At 36.9% G+C, this 23692-nt stretch overlaps 1 protein-coding gene and 1 long non-coding RNA gene across 2 annotated transcripts in view; one reads left to right on the top strand and one right to left on the bottom strand.

Moving 5' to 3' along the window:
• Positions 1–1175, bottom strand: part of LOC115294539 — a 46162-nt gene extending 44987 nt beyond the window's left edge. Inside the window, exon 1 of the long non-coding RNA XR_003909942.1 lies at positions 944–1175. This is a non-coding gene — a long non-coding RNA (uncharacterized LOC115294539). The remainder of the gene's footprint in view (positions 1–943) is intronic.
• The window catches only part of ARHGEF38 (Rho guanine nucleotide exchange factor 38), a 121662-nt gene that overhangs the window by 76484 nt on the left and 21486 nt on the right, over positions 1–23692 (top strand). Inside the window, exons 5-7 of the mRNA XM_029942458.1 lie at positions 6578–6595; positions 17046–17245; positions 18599–18732. Of these exons, the coding sequence (XP_029798318.1) occupies positions 6578–6595; positions 17046–17245; positions 18599–18732 (352 nt within the window). The remainder of the gene's footprint in view (positions 1–6577; positions 6596–17045; positions 17246–18598; positions 18733–23692) is intronic.

The raw sequence follows: 23692 nt of genomic DNA, 5'->3' as shown, positions 1-23692 counted from the left end.
ACCACAGCAGCATGTGGAATAATAAAGTTACTGGAATGTTCCATGGCACTCTGATGTCTCTCTTTTCCCCCCAGATCCACTAGAGCAGATTCCGTCAGACCTTGTTCAAGTTAGTTTCAGGAGTTAGCTAGTTATGACTTCCTTCTTCATCTCTGATGTTTGGTGTTACTAATAAACATTTTTTTAATCTGGAAGAAATTGCTCACCATAAACATGTAAAAAATATAAGAAAGTACAAATAAGATAAAAACCCTTGCTATTCCATGTATTAATTCTTTTCTAGACCATGTATGAACCATAGCTTGCATTTTTTTTTCTGATTTTACATATACCCATAAATATAGATATGTATTTGGGTTGATTTTTCTAACTGGAATTGGTATCTTACTGTGCATACAGTGTTCTACCACATGATACTAAAGCCAACATTTTGCCCTATTCTACATCTTACCTCGTGGTTCTATTTTAGTCTTTCATTTCTAAGGATTATCCACTGTCAAAGAATTAATCAGAGTTGTGATATCTTAAAGCATACCAACCAGTCTGAGCCTCTGGCACACCCCTCCCATTACATACTCTATTGCAGGAGGACAAAGATGGGGGTCTTGAAGTGGTTCAAGATTTTGGTAGCTAAATTAAAATAAAATCAGGAGACTAAATGAGACTACAGTAATCTCCCATCTTATCCACAGGAGATACATTCCAAGACACCCTCCTCCCCACACACACAGGATGTCTGAAACCTTAGATAGTACCAAACACTCAATACTATGTTTTTTTCTATACATACATACCTATACCTATGACACAATTTAACTCATAAATTAGGCAAAGTAAGAGGTTAACAAAAATAACTAAAGTAAAATTGAACAATTACAACAATATACTGTAATAAAAGTTTTTATGGTCTGTCTCTCAAAATATCTTGTTGTGCTATACTCACCCTTCTTCTTGAGAAAATGAGAAATGATAAAATGCCTCCATGATGCCATGAAGTGAGGTGAATGGCACAGGCCGTGAGACGTAGCGTTAGGCTACTACTGACTTGCTGAGGATCAATCCTCAGGAGGAGGACCATCTGCTTCCGGATCACGATTGGCCGTGGTAACAGAAACCCTGGGAAATAAAACCGGGGAACGAGGGGCTACTGGACTCTGGGAAATGTCTTTCCAGGCTTGAACTGGGACTGAAAGTGGGTTTAAACAGGGCCCAAAGAATTTTTAAAAATTAACTTTACTGCCCTCTATTGGTCATTACGTTGTTGCAGTTCTTTACCCATTTTTCATATCATGCTGAGTATATTCAAGACATGAAATCACAAGCATTTAGATAGTGCTTATTTTACACCAAGCATACCTCTGGGTGCTGAAAAAAAAAAAAATAAATGAGAATTCAACCTTGCCCACACGGAGCTTACTATGATCTTAAAGATAATATGTGACGTGTTGCTCCAGTTCAGTATTTTCCCACTGTTTACAGTTAAATGTTCAAAATCAATTCAGAGAAACCTTAAAGTTTGAAGTTTGTATCCATCTAAATAAATTCATATATTAGGAGAAACATCTTCTAAATCTACATGGAAAAATAACAGTGTTATCCTGGGTGTGAATGTATCCTTTTCCTACCTTATACTAGTGGCAAGATCTGATCCAATAAATGACTATCTTGAGTCACTCTTCCTCTTAAACTTCTGGAAATAAAAGAGAGAAATCTCACAGCGAGTGAACAACTAGTACCTTTGGCCATTGCTCCAACTACAACCTCAAGAATGGAGGTCCATCCAGGGAGCAGATGTAGTTAATTTACTTTGGCTCCTAACAGCTGACTAGAAGTGGAGCTGTTGGTTTGAGGGGGGTGAACACTAGTTTATTCATCATTAAGGCTTTTGACTCCTAAGACAAAGAAATGGACCCTGCCAGAATATTCCACTAGGCAGTGAAACTCAGTATCATACCCCCTAAAAGCAGCTAAAAGGCAGAGGTAATTTTGAAACATCATGAAGTCTCAATTCCTGAAAATGACTTTCAGACCCAATGACTTATTTGATCTTTTTTCTGAAAGCCTTGAGTTATTGCCCTGGTGGATGTCCCAAATCTTGTGTATTCAGCACTACTCTGATTTTAGAGAATAATTTCAGGCACTGGAAGGTGCTAAGGTTTAGAAAGCACAAAAACCCTAGCAAAGTAATATTGACACTACTATTTCTTAAGGGAAAGAAAAATCAAAATAAAATAGCTTAAGTTAGAGCTATTTTCCCAAAAGTTGCCTTTCCATGAAAGTAAAGTTAATGATGAATTGTACTGGTCTGCCTGAAAGCTGAGAGCAGAATTATTGACATTACTATAATACTGGCCTCAATTGAGCTAAGCCTTAAATTCTGAGAAACAGGTTTTTAAACAGGTTTATAGGCCAAAGCGAGTCTGGAACGCCCCAAGGGTTTGGTTTCCCTTGCCAAGTAATCAGTCAAAGCTATTACTGTGGCTCTGCCTTCTCCTTGTGGCTAAATAACAGAGCCCAAGTGCACAGTTGCCAATTTCTAATGAATATTAGGAGTGGCCTTCATTTCTACCGTGCAAGGGATATCAGAAGAACAGAGTTTGAAGCAATATCCGTGAGGGAGGTGGCTTCGGGTCTCAGAAGTTAAAGCAGATTTTAAGCAACTTAGGTTGCATTTGAACTAAAATTAACATATGTTTATTGAGGGTCTAATAAATATTTATTAAAAGTACTAGATAATGTTGAAAAACAACATATATGTCTGCATAGTTCTTGCCTCCTAGGAGCACACCTTCTACTTGGGTAGATAAACAAAACCATCTGGAAAGTTTAATAACAATACCAGAGTTCATTTAAATAGCACACCAGAAGCTGTCACGGTAAGGTTCAAGACTAATTTCCAACAGGAGGGTAGAGAGATTTCCTGGTTCTGTAACAGACTTGAGCTCATAACCCTTGGCTATTCTTTGAAGTCCATTATCTTTCAAAAGAGAAAATAATATTTGTCTCTAGAAAATAATTTTGAACCCCTTTGAAACGTTAGGACAGCATTTCCTGGCCTATGATTTCCCCTGTATCAGATCCACAGGGACGTATCAAGGTGCACATCCCTAGGCTCTGCTCCAGACCTAAATAAATAGATAAATCACTAAATCGGACTGCTGGGGGGTCCAGTCCAAGAAGCTGCATATTCACCAGCACCCTTGGGTGATTGTGGATACACACTCAGGTTAAGAACCACTTCAGAAAGGAATCAGTACTGACTGGCTGCTTTCCCTGAAGCATACGGACTTTCTTCAGAACTACAGATACAATCTAAGCAGTAATTTCAGGGCTTGGAGACCTTAAGAAAGTAAAGACTAAAACTTTCTGGGAGTGCAGTATCACATCTGCATTTGTAGCTTGCAAATTGGAAATCTGCAAATTTTTATTTATTCAACATGGAGTATTTACAAATTCTCATTAGTGACCCGTAAGATCGCATGAAATGCTTTTAATACAGTCTTTAAGTTTATGGAAGTCATTTGCTAAACTCTGGTTACTTAGCCTCTTTGGGGTTATTTAAGGCTTCTGATTTGTATGAAGAAAATGAAAAATAGAATAGCTATAAATGCAAGTGTAACTATAATTAGAATAGCCTCTCTGCTACCGCCTTATTCTGTTTTTCTAGCTAAAAATACCACCGAATCCCTGTGCCTTTCAGAGGCCTCGGAACCCTTTTATCTTGTAATAGATAAAGAATGAAGGGGCTTTTCCAAGGTTTTTGGTAGTTGGAAGACACATCCCTAGCTTTATGGCTAGTTGTTTTAAATTTATATACATTTTTCTTCTTCCTAACCGAAGCCACCATCCTTGGGAGGAAAACGAACTTCTAGTGGTGTGGGTGCTTTGGCTGTTTGTACTACGACACTTTCTCCATTCAGAGAGGAAGCTAAAAGCTCAAAGCTTATGCAACGCAGAATCTAAAGGAATGAAGTTCAATTTGTTCACCACATTTTATATTTCTTAATGTTATTCTAAAATATGTTCCAAGTAAAAATTAAAATCATTTTGAGGGGTGCCTGCCTGGCTCAGTAGGTTAAGCATCTGACTTTTGACTTCAGCTCAGGTCATGATCTCACAGTTTGCAAGATCGAGCCCGGTGTCAGGCTCTAAGATGACACAGCAGAGCCTGTTTGGGATTCTCTCTCTCCCTCTCTCTCTGCCCTGCCCCTGCTTGTGTTCTATCTCTCTCTCTCTCTCTCTCTCTCTCTCTCTAAAAATAAATAATAAAGTAAACATGAAAATAATTTTTTAATCATTTTTGAAAAAATTTTCAGTTCCTTGTTGTAATAATGCACCATGTTTGAACAAAGACTATAATCATTAAGAAATAGCAACATAAAAACTTCCGTTAATTGTAAGTCAAATTATAATGAGGCCATGAGGGTAAGAGGTGTGGTGAGGGTTATATTAAATTACTTTTGTTCCATAAAAGGGTAAGTGAACACAATCTAACTTCCTCCTTCCTGAATTGTCTTTGGCTGGGGTGAACTTCTGGGAAGGTTTAGCCTAAAAGGGAGACTTATAAAAATGAGAAGCAAACAAAAAGGAGACTTTATAATGTAGTACTATTATTACAGTTTTACATGTTAGAAAACCTCTCAGGTTCCTTTTATAAAATGTTACACTGACATTAAATACAGTGTTTAATTTATGTTATGCTTGTTTTATTCAGTTGAAATAAATTAAATAGAAAAAATTCTGTCTTCCTTAGGAGTTAGAAGAACAATTTTTTCTTTCAACTTCAAATTTTGTGTTTTGCTTCCAAAATGATCATGTGTTCACTTGTTTGCTCCATAGAAAGATGTATTTATATTTTTATTCAACTTTCCCCCCAAATTTTCTGATCTATTATCCTCATATATACCCACATATCTTACTGGGAAAATAAAATTCTTCATTAGAGGGGGACAAAAATTGAGACAAAAATGTGAACTTAAATGGAAGAAAATATTGAGTAGGGGTTGGGAGTAGTGGTATAGTATCTTTCACTGAAGTAGAAGTGTTCTTCAAACAGCATTTAATAATTGCCTAAAATGATAGCAGTAGCTGATTTTGTTTTGAATGTGATTCTCTGCTTGATTACAACAAAGAAGTCTTAGATTCAGCAGAACCTAGTTATTTCAAGATATCTAGGAATCCATTCATATAAGAGGTGTGAAGAGTGAAGGACAAATTGTTTTACGTATATATTTACCATTGTTTTGCACAAATATGGAGTACTGGGATTAAATTTTTCAAACCTTTTAAGTTCATTAAATATATGAAATTTAACATAGGTATTTATCATAAATTTTCTTCTCAATCATAGACTATGAAAAGACCGTCTATTGTTATGAGATGGGGTCACAAAGATTTTTCATGTTGAAAATATTCATTGTATTCCAAGAAACTGAAAATCAGAGGTCAAGGTGATCAGGTTATTAATATAGTTTACTGCTTTATTTCTTTATAGCTATATGAAGCTTCTAGGGGAAAATTTCTATCTCCTTTATGCCTGAAATTTAACTTAAACGATTTTCACTTCCGTTTCATTGTTAATTAATTACGTGACAAATATGTCCTGTACTCCTACCCAACGCCAGTCACTTTCTCAGGTACTGGACTACAGCAGACAACAGAGCAAGCATGTCCTTGCCCTCATTCAGATGGGGAGCAGAGAGACAGACAATAACTGAAGTAACTATATAGTTATTATAAAGTGACAGTGTTATGAAGAGAAATAAAGCAGGGAATGAGAATAAAGAGTAGAGTAGGAGGCATAGCACGATTTTTAAAAGTTTGTCCAGGAAGGTTTCACTAGGAAGAAACACTTGAGCAAAGACCTGAAGGAGATAAGGAGTGAGCCATCCAGACCCCTGGGGCAAGAGCAACCAGACAGAAGAACTGCAAGTGCCCAGACCAGGAGGCAGAAGCCTGCCTTCGGACTATGAGGACTGTAAATAGAGGCCTGCGCTGCGGCCATAGTTTGGGGGAAGTGGTGAACAACAGGAAATGAGGTAGAGCGAAAGTGGAAGGAGAGGCAGATCACGTTGCCTTGAAGGACTTCCATTTTTCCTGAGCAGGATGGAAGCCACACAAGCTAGCAATGGCTAGTGAAAGTTTTCATGCTGTTTGACAACTAGTGAGTTGTCATATTGAACAGGTGAATTGTTTATAAGCTGCAAGTCATTTATAGGTTACTTTGTAGCCTTGTAATCTCAACTTCTCCTGTTACTATGTTTAACAAATTCTCTTTTTTCATAATGTAAACAAATTGAGGTTTAAATCCATTTTCACATAATCAAAATTTACTAATTACAACCTGAATCAATAGTTTTTAATCTTATATAGAGTGTGAAACAAAGTTGATGTATACAAGACACAGGTAAAATTTGAGGAATGTGGTTATAAAATAATGAGACTAATTCTGTAAAACATTCATGAAAATAACATCACTTTATTTTATGTAATATAAATTCAAAGGTTTTATAATGTTTGCAAATTACCTTAAATAGGTAGATTTACATTAATTTACTTTTCTCCTTCTCTCTTACAGGAAAATATACATGCAAGAGTAAGTACTTTTGTTTTAATAATAGAAACCAAATGTAAAGATCATGGGGAAAAAGCTGGTGAGTATTTCTGAACATTAGAATTTTTGGTTTTTACAACTATGTTTATTGTTTCTGATACATCATTTCCGATTTGCCTGAGGTCATCCTACATGTTAAATGATCTCATATATTTCACAAAATGTTTGAAGAGAATCCTGGGATGTAATTTGAATCACAGCGTTCCTGGTGCCAGAAACTCTTTAGGAACCGCCCAGCACATGTGTGTTAGGAACTTAGTGTGTCCAAAAAAATACTGCCCTAAAAACAACATTAGTCTTTAAAAAAAAGGCCTCAGATGGATACCATAATGTTTTTGAGGTTTCTACAGATTAATGTGCAAAAGCAAAGATCTTCATGCATTATAGTAAATATTGGGTTCCTTCCAATTTGGACTCTTAATAATCTGATTTACAGAGAAAAAACCAAACACACATATATATTATATTTAACATACATTAAATAGTAAGATGAAATAGTTTGTCATTAGGACAATATAGAAATTATCTTATCAAAATAATACAACATATACACAACACTTTGGAAGATGTCCATTTTTATAGAAGGAAAGCATGTCTAATCTAATAAGGATGGTATTGGCTTAAATACAAACACAGATGTACCAGGACTTTTAAAAAGCACATTTGCTTTAATTTTTTTAATGCTTATTTTATTTTTGAGAGAGAGAGAGAGAGAGAGAGAGAGCGCGCGCACACGAGCGAGCGGGGGAGGGGCAGAGAGAGAGGGAGACGCAGAATCCAATGCTGGCTCCAGGCTCCTAGTTGTCAGCACAGAGCCCGATGCTGGGCTCGAACAGAGAGATCATGACCTGAGCCAAAGTCGGACACTTAACCGACTGAGCCACCCGGGGACCCCTAAAAAAGCATGTTTGCTTTATCATGGTTAGTTGTGTGTTTGCTTGTGTACACGTGTTTGTGTGTGTGTGTGTGTGTGTGTGTGTGTGTATGAAACTGTACATCAGGAAATACAAACCTCTATAAAATAAAAATTATATTAACTTAAGCTGTCAATATCTGTCATTTATGCTTTGATGCAGAGTGACCATGAGGAGAGACAGAATTTCGTAAGTGAGGTAGAAGAACCAGGAATGAGACAGGGAACCTGTAGTTTAAGGCCTCATATCTCAGCCAAGTTGAGATGTAAGTTTTTGACATGCTGAACAGGCACTCAGTTCTCTCACTCTATAAGTCTTTTCTTTCAAAAGGAAAAAATATATCTCTATCTCTATCTCTATCTCTATATATCCTATAGCATGTAAACAGATGTAATGTTCAATGAGTTCCTAATTCTGAGATCATCTGAATTTGGAAAGGTTCATAATGGATGGGGCCTTTGTCCTTTCACACTCTGGGGTCCTCCTGGCTTCTCCTCAGGGATAGTTGATCCATTTGGAGGGCTGGGAAGATTGCTGTTTCATTATCTCATTAAAAAGCCGATGCTCCAGGCACTGTGCCTAGGACTAGAGATTCACAAAGAAGAATTTATGCGAATTACAGAAGAATTTTCTATGCTACAAATTCTGCTCAGATTTCTTGTCCTTTTTTTTTTTTTTTCAGGTTTCTTTTCCTGAAGCTTAGGTCTTTATAGCCAAAAGACCAAAAAGAGAGAGGGAAAGAGAGAGATTCAGAGGAAAATGAGAGATTCTTTTAAAACAGTTAGCTGCACAAGCTCCCACACACAGAATACTTAGAACAAACAGTACATTGTATTGAAATACTTGCTTAAAAATCGCTCTAGCTTTTAGGGCAGTCCTGCTGCGTGGGAGTTAGCAGGCTTTGTATGCCTTCCCCCAGCCTATTCTATACATCAAGAACTGGGAAAGAGGACGAGCAATCCCAGCATGTGGCTGGATGAACATCAAAGCCACATTTGCCATGAGTTATTTTCCTTCCTGTTTCTCTCACTCTGGTCGTGAGGCACACATGCTGCTACATAAAAGGGTAAAAGGCAATGTCAAGTGCTTTGTAATTGTTTGGCTCCTTAACAGCTAAGGCCAGGAATATTGCAGCCAAGAGTGCATTTAGGAAATGTGGGTTTTTAGATGCTTCCAAAAAAATCCTCACTTATGGAAATGGAAAATTGTGTCTGGGTTCTTTTTGTACAATCAACATTTTAAAAACTACAGGAAAAGATAAAGATATTTATAACTTCTGAAATGTTTATTTTGAATTATAATCTTATGCAAACATCAAAGACAGTATTAAAGTGACAAGAATCATAGAATCCTGCACCAAGAAAAATGCCCCCAAAAGCATTTGATCCAAGTCCCTTGTTCTAAAGCAAGAAAAACATAACTACTCTAAATTTAACAATCTCCAGAAATGCAACGTTTTATCTTTATGTTTTTCCACTCTTTTATATGTATTCTCTGTCTGACCACATCTTCCTATGTTGGATTTCTATCAATCTCAAAATGTTCTACATTATTTTCATCTTTGTAGGTTTTATATAGTTTTTGAATTTTAAAGAAACTCTGCAAAATATAGAAAATCAAAATGAAGACAGTAAAGACAATTGGTAGTCCCATTTCAGAGTTAACTCTTGTAGCATTGCAGGAGTCCCTCACTTCACAGCAATTTTTTTCTACACACACACAGACTAACATAGGACCGCTATGTATTTCCTGTATGCCAACTTACTACCTCATTCATCAGTGTATCATGGACACCTTTCTTTGTCAGTAAATATGAATCCACATTGCTTTATGACTGCAGAATATTTTATCTGATGTATACACCATAGTTTAGTTTACCAATCCCTTATAGATACTTGAATTATGTCTATCTGTGTAGAAAGATTGATGTTATATATTCATTCTTATAAATGATCTTTGTACAATAATTTGATTTTCTTAGAATGAGTTTCTAAAAGTGAAATTGCTAGATTAAGAGGTTTTTGATACTTACTGCCAGAAAATTTAAGAAAGCTGAACTAATTTATATTTTCACTACCTGTGTATGAGTTGTCCATTTACCTCCTATTAGAGAGGACTAGAAATAATTAATATGTGTATCTTTATAATTTCTGGCAAGAAGGCCCCAAATAGTATTGCATTGTTTCCATTTTAATTAGTAATAATTGAGCATTTTTCATGTATGGTTAATTATTTGCACTTACTAATGAATTATCCTTCTATTGATTACTTTTATTGAAATGCTCATCTTTTCCTAATAAATTGACAGTGGGTCTTTAATCAGCAAGTATATTCACACCTTTTCTGTTTGTTGTGCTATAAATAATACTTCTAGCTTATCATCTGATTTTAACATGGCTTATGGTTGCTTCTGTTATTGTTTTTATCTGTACAGTATTATAGCGCTAAATCTTAAAATAGATTTATCACTTTTTTCTACCACTTTTTTAGATTTTGTCTATACATAAAAACTCCAAGATTGTTTTAAAATGTAATCCCCTGTTTTCTTCAAGTTCTTATGTTTCGTTTTTAACATTTAGACCTTCGATCTATATGGAAATTGTTTGGTATAAAGAATTCATTAATTTCATGATTTTTTTCTATATAGCTAGATAATTATCACAACACCGATACTGAATAATTTATTTTTTCCCACAGAGTAGGAATGTCATATTTACCATGTCCTTAATTTTCATACATACTTGTATTTATTTCTTGATTTTCCATTTTCTGCTACTCTTTTGTACATATACGTACCAAGACGAAGCTGTTTTCGGTTTTGCAGCTTTATATTTTAATTATATATATTTTATATATATTTTAATTATATCTTATATATATATATATAATTGCATGCCAACCCCATGCAATTGAAAATCCATGTATAACTTTTGACTGCCCCAGAGCTTAACTGCTAGTAGCTTACTGTTGGCCAAAAACTTTACTGGCAACATAGTCAATTAACACATATTTTGTCCATTACATGTATTATATACTGTGTTCTTAATGTAAGCTAGAGGAAAGAAAATGTAATTAAGAAAATCATAAGAAAGGAAAAATATACTCAGTACTGTACCGTATATTTTAAAAAATTCATGTATAAGTGAACATGCACAGTTCAAATCTGTGTTGTTCCAGGGATCACCTGTAATCTTAGCCCAGTACTCCTCCTCTTCAGAATTTTCTTAGATATTCTTGCATTTTCCTTCTTTAAAATATTTGTCTTTTTGTTAAAATTATATGTACCATGGTTGAAAAAGCCAAATAGTTCCACAGGATTTAAGGAAAATAGCAGTCCCCTCTTCTCTTACCTGCTTTTTAAGGACATAAGCATTTTCACATTTTTTAATTAATATTTTGATACTTAGCTTCATCAATCTAAAAACATGTTTGGTTTTTCCTTTTCTTAAAGTATATTTATTTATTTGGAGAGCAAGACAGAGAGAGAGAGAGAGAGAGAGAGAGAGAGAGAGAGAGAGAGAGAGAGAATGCAGGCACACATGCTGGGGGGCAGGGGGACAGAGAGAGAAAGGGAGAGAGAGAATCCCAAGCAGGCATCCACTGAGGGACTCCATCCCATGAACGATGAGATCATGACTTGAGCAGAGATCAAGAGTTGGTTGCTTAACCGACTGAGCCACCCAAGTGCCCCTGGTTTTTCTTTTTTAAGTATTATGTTTTGTCTTCTCCGGTAGAAGATGAGAATTTATCTCTTTCCCTATGTCATCTCTACCACCACCACCACCATCACTAGTACTACTACTACAACACACACACACACACACACACACACACACACACACACACATCCTCCACATCTCTTCATTCTTTCTGTGCAGTTACGTTGTCATTTAGATTAGAGCCATAGTCAATGTTTGATTTCTTATATTTGAGTATATCTGAGTACATTTCTTTTCAAAGCTAAACATTGGAAGAACTACTTGTTTTTCTGGGAATTAACTATTATCTCTATTTTTAAAAAATTTCTTAGTTTTCTTTGTTCTAATAATTAATGCCAAACATTCACAGCCAGTCATCCCTTAAGACAGCCAGATGCATTATACATGGTATCAACTTCATCTGCCTAAAAAAGCCTCTCCCAGAGCCTTTCTGACCTATTGAGTCTGGGCACAGCTGTCTTTAAGGAACTTTCCTACTGTCATCCTGGAGAATCTCTTTGCCTCTTTCCTATTTTTAGTACCTGCTTCAATAGTTTCCGATGTTTGCCAAGAATGTAAAATCTTAGGCAATTTTATAGTTCCCAAAATCTTTATTTTAGCTTCACACATGATTTATAGTTTGGTCAAGTATAGGATTCTAAATTGAAAACCCTTCATCTTCAGAATTTAATGGTAATTCTTCATCATTTTCTAGCTTTTACTGTTGCTAGTCAAATCTGAATCTTCTTCTGATTCTTAATCATTTGTTTGTACCCATTTGCTTATGTTTCTCTAAAGGATTGTTGGACTTTCTCTTTGGCCCCAATAGTCTCAAGTTTCATGAATTACCAGGTGTGAATCCATTTCATCCATTGTGCTGGATATTCACTGAGTTCTTTCAACTTGATAATTCATGTCCTGCTCTTGAATTATTCTACTGATGATTTCCTCCCCAAGCTCTGTTCTTGCTTTCTGGGACTAATTATTTCAATAGTGGATCTTTTAGACCAGACTTCTCACTTTTTAAATTTTCCTTCTATTTTCTATCCCTTTGTATATTTTTGCTCTTCTTTCTGGAAAGTTCGTGAACATTTTCTCTAACACTTGTGAGATTTCATTTCAGGTATTATCCTTTTAATTTCCAAGAGCTCTTTCTTAGTTCTTCAAATGATCTCAATTCTTTAATAGCACCCAAAAATTAGGCTGTTTCTTTTTTTTTAATGTTTATTTATTTTTGAGAGAGCAAGAGAGAGTGTGTGAGCAGGAGAGGGGACAGAGAAAGGGTGACAGAGTGTCCAAAGTGGGCTCTTGCTGAGAGCCCAATATTGGGTTTGAACTCATGAACTGTGAGAGCAAGACCTGAGCTGAAGATGGATGCTTAACAGGCTGAGCCACCTAGACACCTCGAGGCTGTTTCTTAAATAGGTTTTCAACTAGTTCTTCTTATTCTAATTCCCACCTCTCTCCTCTCTCCACTTCCACGGATTCTCAGGGAGTCTAATTAATGAATCTTAGGAGGAAGAATTAAATGATTGCCTCTCCATATTAATGATTCTCTCTGGTTTGAAGTTCTCTGGTAATGAATCAGTGACCATTTATTTATCTTTTTTACATCTTTTAAGTTTATTTATTTTTGTGTGAGAGAGAGGCAAACTGCAAGTGAGGGAGAAACAGAAAGAGAGGCAGACACAGAATCTGAAACAAGTTCCAGGCTCTGAGTGTTAAGCACTGAGCCCTATGTCAGGCTCGAACCCATGAACTGAGAGATCATGACCTAAGCTGACGTCGGTTGCTCAACCAACTAAGCCACCCAGGCATCCCTTCTTTACAGCTTCTAAAATTTAATAGTTCTATATTTATTTTACAACTGTTTTTTATTATGTCAAATGATATTTCATTATTATTTGTAGAGCAATGTACAGCTTTAAAAAATTGACTTAAGGTATTTTAAAAGAAGAGTGAATTGAAAATAAATTCAGTAATAGGCCCCAATAGTCTCAAGTTTCATGAATTACCAGGTGTGAATCCATTGGTTTGTGGCTACTGTAAAATAAATATTAAATTTAGGATATTTGTGGTCATAAAACACAGGAAATTCAAAGTAAGACAATCAATAGATAACTGATTATTTTTCCTTCCTCTTGTTTTCTCCCTCTAATTAAGATATATTGGTGTACCTCAATGTTGTATATCTGATTTTTTGTCTTCCACTACAGTTTTTACAATGTTTAAATATCATTTTTATTTTCACTGTGTGACTGTTTTCTTGTATTTGTTGTGAAGCTCTTTATAGCAAAACTGGATGCTGCTAAAACAAAGACAGCTGTGTTTACTTGACTTTATAAAGTCCTAATAATTCACAATGAGATTAGTGTAGCTACTTATGGTCCTAAATACTTGCCAAAGTATTCATGATAAGACAGAGAAAGAAGAAACAGAATTACAAATGAATGACTACCTCTGTTTTCAGCCCTGGGTTTAGGGGAAGTTGTTATGCATTTGGTTATTTTCTGTTGGGGATGCACGTGTTAATTGGGTACTTGGTTGAGCTGGGTTATATCACACATAGGACTCATTTGCCTCTCATAGTTATCAGAACTTCATCTGACTGGAAGGGATTAGGTGGGGTGAATGCCTGGAGTGTCATAATCTTAAAAGGCATCCTCTATCTTTTCTACCATATTGTCTGTCTGTGTGATGTAGATATGGGAACATCCTTGCTCATCACTTGGGCAACTGTCCAAAGTTCCTGTCTGAAGACAAAGTGTCTGGGAGATTTCTCATTTTTGAGAAAGGCTTTTTAAGTATTTGCATTTGTGACACTTTAAGAGAAAGAGTAATCATTAACAACTGTTATTATTGTCATTTGAAACATAAAAGAGAGAAAATAGAATTTCGATATCAGAAAGTAATAGAAAAAGAAGTAATGATAAGATGTGGACAAACTAAAGGGCTGAAGTTGTTGTTTTTTTTAAAGATCTTAAGCTCAGAGTTACAAGTATGGCCTTTAATACACCTGGGCTTTATTTTTAATTAAAAATTTTAAATATGCACATAACAATACACACTAATATACTATCTTATTAAAATTGAGTCTTCTTTGAGTTGTTTGATCATATTCATATTTTGATGGCATTTTCAGTGATTTTTAGAAGACTAAATAAACAAATATTTGTTCATAGCCAAAAGAAAAACTCAGAAGAAATTCTAATCATATTCATATAGATGAAATTATTTCTTCTCAAGTTAATACCTTCCGTATTACTGACTTGTTCTTATTTAAGGAAATTATTTCTACTTAAGTGTCTAAACTGTTGTATTGTTAAAGACTCTCTGTTAAGCTGCATTTCATCTTCAGATATTTTGCTTTTGACACATCATCAGTTAGAAAATATATTTTTAGTTAATTTTTTATTTATTTTTTATCTTAGAGAGAAAGAAAGCACATAAGCAGGGGAGACGGGCAGAGGAAGAGAGGGAGAGAATCTCCAGTAGGTCCATGCTCAGTGCAGAGCCTGACATGGGGCTCGATCTCATGACCTTGGGATCATGACCTGAGCTGAAATCAAGTCAGATGCTCAGCTGACTGAGCCACCCAGGTGCCCCTAGTTACTATTTTCAGTATCCATAATAGATTTATATTTTTTTCCCATACACTTCACCCCATCCTCTTGAAACCAAAAACATCTCTCTTTCCCATTCTCCTTCTCCTTGCCATCCTGTCTCTTTATATCCCTTCCTCTTTTCCTCAATGGATTTTGTGTAAATGGGTGGGAAGTACAAGATAAATCAGACTAAAGCAGCTCTTTACGCCCTGGCAGACCTTTAATATTTACTTGGATTTTCCTCAAAAAAAAAAAAGTTTCCCGTTGATATGCTTCTGTCTTTGTGTTTATTATGGTATCATCATTTTCTCAGCATGTGATAAAGCTCCCCAGTCTAGTATTCAGGACCACTGTGCAGTTGGGGGGGGGGAATTCAATGTAAAATAAAAGCACATCACAGAAAATCTGAAATCTATCATTTTAATCTACAAATATTCATTGAGAAAATAACTGTATGTCAGGCTGGAGATATAGTGATGACAAAGAAATTGAGCATAAACTGGTAAATAGGGACACAGAATGATTGCAGAGAGTTGATAAGTGCTACAATAAAAATAAACAAGGGAGATGTGTCAGAGAGTGACTGGGGTGTGTATGTGGGCACATACACACGATGATCAAAGTCTCCTAGCTTCTCATTTATCAAATGAAGAGTTCAGTTGGATGGTCTCCGGGTATTCTCAGGCCTTTTCTAATAATAAACTTCTGTAATTTTATCTAAAGTTCTTTAGATCCATTTCACTATTCCAGTGATGTGGTATGTTGTCTGTATTAATATTTAGAAATAATAATTGAAGAATAAGAAATTTACCTATTAGGTTTTGAAAACTGTCTATGTTCTTATCTACTAAAAACAAACAAAAACAAAAACAAAATCCCCCAAACTGAAGCCAAACAAACAAAAAACCTAAAGGAAAACAAACAAAAATATCTGTCCACCAGAAAAGATTCAAAGTACAATTTCTATCCATGTCCATTTACAGTGTCTCTTTATTTGCCTCTTGACATAAAAGGGCTCTTATTTTTTTTTAATGTTTATTTATTTTTGATAGAACACAAGAGAGGGGAAGAGAAGAGTGAAAGAGACACAGAATCTGAAGCAGGCTCCAGGCTCTGAGCCATCAGCACAGAGTCCGACACAGGGCTTGAACCCACAGACCATGATATTATGACCTAATCTGAAGTTGGTAGCCCAACCAGCTGAGCCACCCAGGTGCCCTAAAAAGGCTTTTAGAAACCTGACTTCTCGCTAAAAAATGAGGGGGTTGAACAACAATATGACCAAGCTTCCAGCTTTTTTGCTTCCTGTGAACTGCTTAGCCAACTGGAATGGCTCTATTCTCATCTCAGAGCTCCTAAAAGGAGAGTCAGGCATGAGTGCTCACTTGTATGTAGCCATTTGAAGATCTGTGGACTAAGAAGAATTTCACGTGGAAAATCATGCAAAGTCGTGTGATAGCAATGATTATGACAGTGGTGGGATTACTATTCAGAGAACTGCTGCATTTATTATAAATGTCTTCTAGGAACTGTGGTAGAACCTCTGAAGAGAGAAGACCATGCTTTCAACTAGACTTGGCAAGTCATGTTTTTAAATAATGAATTTATTTTCCTTGCTAATAATCACAAAAATATCTTCATTAAATGTATCTTCCTTGGTTGTCATTGAAAAAATGCATTCTGAATTGTTTCCCACTATTATTATGAGTCTTGTTATTAAAAAAAATGGTGAGTGGAACATGGACGGAAATCTTGCTTTGAGTCCTTTTTGGTGGATAGATTTACACATGTGTTTTCTTTTATGTTTTTGCTTAGTAGGATGTTTCAGCCTGGCTTCTTTCAGTTATCCACTGTTCTTACTCCATTTTTAGAAATTGTATACAGGGGTGCCTGGGTGGCTCAGTCAGTTAAGCATCCAACTACAGCTCAGCTCATGATCTCATGGTTCATGTGTTTGAGCCCCACATCAGGCTCTCTGCTGTCAGTGCAGAGGCTGCTTTGGATCATCTGTTCCCTTCTGTCTCTGGCCCTCACTCATTCATTTTCTCTCTCTCTCAAAAAATAAACATTTAAAAATAAAATAAATTGTAGGCAGCCAAAGGGAGGAAAAATAAAGGAGAAAACAGTTTCAGGATTAATCATAAAAATAACAAAAATGAAAAGAAGTTAATAAGACAAATGTCTATGACACTGATAGTACTTACCTTCATTGTAGGGGCAAGCCAAACTTACTGGACATGGGCTCTTTGATGATCAAACCAATCCAACGTGTAATGAAATACCCTCTACTGCTCTGTGAACTCCAAGGCTCCACCCCTCCCTCTCATCCAGACTTCAGGGCACTCGGGGATGCCTTCACTGCGGTGAAAGACATCAATGTGAACATCAATGAATTTAAAAGACGGAAAGATTTAGGTAAGAGGACACATGATGAATTGAGCGTTTTCCGTGATTGGAGTGTTCTGCTTTTGCTTCTGAGACTCAGAATATCTAAGTAGTTCTAGCAGGTGCAGTGATCATGATCATTTGATATCTAGAGTTAGAGGCTACGGAAAAGAGTGTGGTTTTGCCTGGGTTCAGGAGATCACAAGGCACAAAAAAAAAGACAATTAAAAAAAATTAAGCAGCCCTATACTTGACCTCTGTTGATCACTGCATGCCATGTGACATACTGGGGGCTGAAGGAACCATAGCACATAGTCCTCCTGTCACTGGCGGTATGTGTGGTAAGACAGAGACTTTCGTGGCCAAATGGCTGGAGTGGTGGGAAGCTAGAGCTAAATCCACGGTGAGACAGGTCCAGCTAATATATAGAGCTCATCTGGTTCTGGAACATAAAGAATGGAGATTTTGTAGCAATAATTCCCTCACTGAAGGGAACAAGTATATTCCTTTCTCAAATTAACAAATTATTGTTAAGTATTTGTTAGCTAAGATGCAACATTTGTGTCTGAAGTGGAATGTAGATTTCAAGACAGGAGGCACAATTACGTGGTTCCTATCATCCCAGATGTAGTTAGTGATGCAGGAGAGATTGTGGGTCCTCCCTCAGCATGATTTGTATCCATAAGTTCTTAAATGGCTTTGCACTTCTAACATTTGTACTTTTAATGTTAAAGCTCAATTCAGCATTAAAGAAATGGTAGGACTTTGGAGCTAACTGCTCCAACAACTTCATTTATTTTTATTTTATAATTTTTATTAAAAAATAATATGTATGCATATTAATAAATTAAAATTATAAAGAAGGGCCTAGAATAAAAACAAGAAACAAAAAGAAATATTTAACACTGAACAATATGAGAGGTGAAAATGATTTTAAAGATAAAAAAGTAAAACTCAGAGATGTAACTCAACTTACCCCCAAATCTCTCAGCTAATGGAGAGCCACTCTACGGTCTGAGGTCTCCTTATGTTGGATACAGTTTTCTTAAGTAGGTCATGATGCTTCATTCCAGAGACTGAAGATAATAAATGTATTATCTGAGAAAGGAGAAAGCTTTTTCCAGTTTCAGGGATTTCTTTAATGTGGGAGGTAAATGAACCTTGAGCTTTGAGGAGCTCAAGCCCTTGGAGAGCTGAGTCTCTGGTCAGTGAGTTTGGCAGCTGGGGCCATGACTGGGCAGAAGCACTGGAGCCTATCACATCTGTATCAGAGGGTCAAAAGTCATAGATTTCTAGCTTAAATATTGATCTTTAGTACTTTGGATGAAACACATACATTCTGTTACATGTGTTCAGATCTGTGATTGCATTCTTCCCTTTCAGTTCTAAAATACAAGAAGAATGATGAGGATGAATCACTTAAAGATAAATTGTCTAAACTAAATATTCATTCAATTAGCAAGAAATCAAAAAGAGTGACAAATCATCTAAAGATTCTGACCAGAGGAGAATCACAGGTAACTTTTCTTCGTGGACCACATACCCTGGGGTGCACAGTGCTGATATTTTCCTTTGGTTGTTATCAGAGTTGTTTCTAGAACATTGAGAACCAAACTAATTGCCTAATGCTGTTCATTTCTTTCTCCTTCTTTTGGGAGAAATGGAGTGGGGGTGGTTTTGAGGCTATTTACGCCGTGGTGCTTCCTTCCACTCAAGAAGGAAAGGGGGGAAGGGCAGCGCTCAATAAGGCTGTCCCGGAAGTCCTGACAATCAACCAGTGCAGTCTCAACCTAGGCCAAGTTCTCTTTTCATCTTATCTTTACTTCACCTATATTGAAAAAAAAAAGGGGGTGTTTAGGTGCCCACCTTAGCATGATTTTCTTTCCTACCCCATCTTCTTCCTCTCCGCACCACCCATGCACATTAAATTACTGAATAATTGTTCTGTGGTAGCTGTTTAGCCTGGTTTGAACCACTTACATTTGACTCCTAACAAATGATGGGTGGATTAGCAAAGACTCTCAGACTTTAACACACAGAACAATTACCTGGGAAGCCTCCAGGGTTCCACTGGTTCAAGACGCAACTAGGAGTCTGTATTTTATTTTTTTTTTTTTACAAAAACTCCAGGTGATTTGAAGCTAAATGACCTCAAAATATGCGACCAATGAAACACACTTTGGAATCACAAGATAGAAAGTTCATGGCCTGGAGATGGTAATTCAGTGGGCTTCTAACCAAAAGTAGGCAGGATAGTTCTTAAGATACTATATAGCACTTTTTTGCCTTCTCATTTGCCCGATTTTCAATCCTTATTATGTTAACACCTCTAACGTGTTTAGTTTGAACTAGAAGTAACTAACTGTAGGTGGCTCAGCATTGTGTTTAAATGGCTTGTTCTATCTACTTCACTCGTTAGCTGCCAGAGGCTTTCCTTTTTCCATTAAGTCTTTGCAGTTTTCTGACCCTCTTCTTTTGAATCCCTAACAAGCTTATTGAGTGTTTCCAATCTTGGCACCATTAATATTTACAGGAGTCAGCACAGGGCAGAAATTAAAGCAAAGTCATCCAGATCTGGATTTGAACTTCACCTTTGCCACTTAATAAATATTTTCCTTTGGGCACATAACTTAAATTCAAAGTAATCATCAAGATTATAGTAGGATCTAACTCATGGAGTGGTTCTAAGGATTACACCTTATGCTTATGCAAGCATAAGGTGATGCTTATGAAGAAAGTACCTAACCCAGTGGGTAAGCACTCAATATGTATTGGCTGTCATGATCATGATCATCATCATTATCACTATCATCATCATCATCATCATCATCATCATCATCATCATCATCATTTTATGTCATTATTGGGAGAAATAAGCCCACTGACCCAATCGAAGGAGGGACGTGGAGACTCGGAGCACTGTAAAGTGAGGCTTTATTTCGATGTTCTTGCCAGAGCAGGTATCTGATGGACAGGCACACTCCCGGAGGTTACAGCAGACGATTTATCCTCTAGCATGCAAGTTCCTCCCCTGATTCCTCATTGGCTGAGTACTACAGAGGTTACATGTAGCCTTACCCAGATGTTGCCTCTGCCCTTGTAAGGCAAAAAGTAATCTGATTGGAACAAATGTACATTCCTTGAGGTGACAGAGATTCCAGTTTTCTTTGGCAAATGCTTATTGTAAAGCTCACAAAAAATAATCCTGCAAAATGGAGAGGAGAAGACGAACCAGAAGCGAAGTATCTAAGGGTTTGGGATTCCATTGTGGGGGAAGGGTTGGCACATACTTCCAATAGGTTGTAAACCTACTGTTAACTAGACAACACAGCTTTTATTTGGTATTTCAGAAAATGAATCATCTCATTTCTCACAATGACCTTGTATTATTATTTACCTTTTAATGTACAGACTTCTCACGTAGATATAAACTCCTTTTTGCATGGTGTATTAATCAGGTCTTTTATTTTCTGTATTTTATGGTGCTTTGACGCCTTAGAAAAGCTGCTGGCCATGAGAGATGATCCTCACAGAGCTACTCCATTCTTAGGGATAGCAAAGGGCTCAGCTGGGATCACTTCTTTCATCTGCAAACCAACCAATCCTGAGTCGGTAGCTCCAACCACCTTCTAATCTATCTCTCACACAGCAAGCCAGTATTCCTTTGCCTTAAATCATCCTAGGGCTAGGTACCAGGCAACTGGAGACCATCCCTATTGCCCAGAGCCCATGGGAATTCTCCAAACTGGTCAGTCCTGAACTGTTTATCCTTCTATAAGGTTTCCCCAAAAAAACCAATAAACCAATAAAGACTATGGCCTTGACTTTCCTCTTGCTTTCTGCCACCTGACCAAAACCTAGTGACCCTGTATGGCCTGCAGGGACTCCCTCTCTAGGACTTGTCAATATAATCAACTTCTTCCAAGCCTTGTTTTTGTTTTCCTCTGTGGCTGCATCTACCTTTCCATAGCCAACATGGATATTCTTGGGAGTCCGTGGCATGTACCATTCATGCTAGTACTTCATGTTGTTCTTGGGGCTCACTGGGCTCATTGTATGCAGGAAATCACTCCGAGCCCCTCTCTCAATGTGAAACTATAATGTGAGAAGTTTGGGACATCATGGTGTGTGGCCATAGGTCAGGGAAAGGAAAATCAAGACATTTGAACTAAAAACAATAGTAAAATTGGACTGGGAATTCAACTTGAGAAGAGACTAGCCTCCACAGGCGTTTGTAAATGTCATGCACACAATTCTCCACTATTCTTTAAGATGCTGCTTCTGACTTAAGACAATTCTATTGAGGAACAAAAGGCAGGTTTAATTCTGGGCAGGTTTTTGTAGAAGCCGTTACATTCTTTAACATATTTATCATCAGCTTCTGATATTTTCCAATTGTGAACTAAAAGTGAATTGTAGGTAAAGTGGCCTGAAGGGATATTAATTAGATTTTCCCCTTAATCTTTTGAGAAGATGTCCTGTCAGCAATGAAGCATTTCACTGTTCATCAGAAAATCAGCTGCATAGGCTGAACTGCAGAAGAGATAAATCTCAAATCAGTCAATTTTGCACTTGTCAGCAGCTCAAGTGAAATATTTGATGGAGTTAGGGTATAAAACTATTACCCAAGAGGAAGATTCCATTCAATTCATCACACATGTATTGAACTCTATGTACCAGACACTGTATTAGAGATTGGGAATACAAAGACATTCTGCATTCAGACTCCTTGGGTTTGAATCCTGGTCCTACTTATTAACATGAGTAAATTTCTTTAACCTCCTATATGATTTAAAGTAAAGGCCAAGCTTCTAACACAAAGAGATTCCAAAACAAGGTAGCTAAAGCCAAACAGTCGTTTATTTCTCTCTCTTACTATAGACCCGAGATGTGAATCAGGTGAGCTCTGTTGTACAAAACTCATTAGGAACCCAGTTGTCCCCAGTTTTGTGCTGTGCTTTCCCCTAAACAGACTGTCTTCATCTGCTTGGTTGAAGCTGGGTCACTGCTGTGTCTTCAGTCAAGTCCCAAGGACAATGTTCCAAGGCCCAATTTCAGAAATAAAACAGATCCCTTAGCTCACATCCTATTTGCCCAAACCTGTTACAAGGGAATCTGCCACGCGCCTGACTTAACCCAGGGCGCAGATTCTATCAGTAAAAGGATGATGTCGGGGAGCGGGGGGGCGTGCCGCATTGACTCTACCTGCCACACCTACCAAGCTTCTATTTCTTTATCTCTAAAATGGGATTAATCTTGGCACCTATGCCACGGTTATATAAGAATTAAAATGAGAAAAATGGAAGACAGGTTTTAGCAGTGTCTGGAACATGGTGTCTAATAAATGTTAGCTATTATTATTATTGTTAAGACAAAATATTTAATCTCAAATGCTTGCAATTCATCAGTGGAGAGAATCACTTAAATAATTAGATAGGGCCGTGAGAGCACATGGGGGAGCAGTTAATTTTCTACAGCGGAAAGAACAGGAATTCATTGGGGGAGATTCACAGAAGGGTGACAGTTGAGTCCTTAAGAAAATCAAACAGAAAGGCAAAAAGGGACAGAAGCATATTCCAACAAAATATGAAAAAGGCTTGGGTATAGGAACATAGAACTGGGCAATATTTCTCATACTGTGATCCTTAGATTCTCTTATTTTAGAGTCATCTTGATCCCAACCAAGCTACACAAAATAAAATAGCTGGTGATGGGTCCTTGAAAAATGCATTTAAAATAATCTGTCCCAGCATATTGTTCTATACATCAAACGGAGTTAGAGCATAGAGATCCTAAGCTAGAGGGTATTGAATGTGTGTGTATTAGAAAGAATTGCCCATTTAATCAAAAGCTTTCTAGGTAAATAATATTAAGGGGTTTAAAAATAAAATAAATGCATTCAGTTCTAAGGTCAGTCATCTTAAATTAACAAACCTATGAACAGAGAACATCTATTGTTACTACTGTTGCGGGACTTTTTACCTTAATACTGTGATTCGCTGTCTTGCTGCTTCGAAGAATGAAGAGGTGGATGCAGAATAAAATGAGCAGCAGGCAACAGCTTATTAGAGTATAAGATTAGAAGGAAGAATAGTGGGAATGCTCTCTTTACAGAAAGGGGACATTCAAAAGTGAATGTCCCTAACTACAGGCAAGGGTCTTTGTTTTATGAGGTTCTGGCACCCCCTCGCCCTCCCCGCTTTCCTTACTCCGTGTTTCTTCTCATGTTCTACCCTTACTTATAGGTAACTCTAAATGCCTAGTCATTCCTTTTTGATTGGTTCGTTTCCCTTGTATGAGGGGTGGTTTATGGCCACATCATTCCTTGTGGCTCATATGTTTTATGGCCTACTACTTGTGTTTAGTTAGGTCTTTGTCAAATTCCTGAGGCGAACCTGAAGGGGAGTAGGTGGTGTCTGTTGCATTCTTAAGAAGAACATGCCTGAGGAAGTTTGCTGTGGTCACATGCTCCCAGCA

Source organism: Suricata suricatta, chromosome 1, assembly GCF_006229205.1.
Source record: "Suricata suricatta isolate VVHF042 chromosome 1, meerkat_22Aug2017_6uvM2_HiC, whole genome shotgun sequence".
In the NCBI taxonomy this organism is placed as follows: domain Eukaryota; kingdom Metazoa; phylum Chordata; class Mammalia; order Carnivora; family Herpestidae; genus Suricata; species Suricata suricatta.
This window is presented reverse-complemented; position numbering and strand designations above follow the sequence as displayed.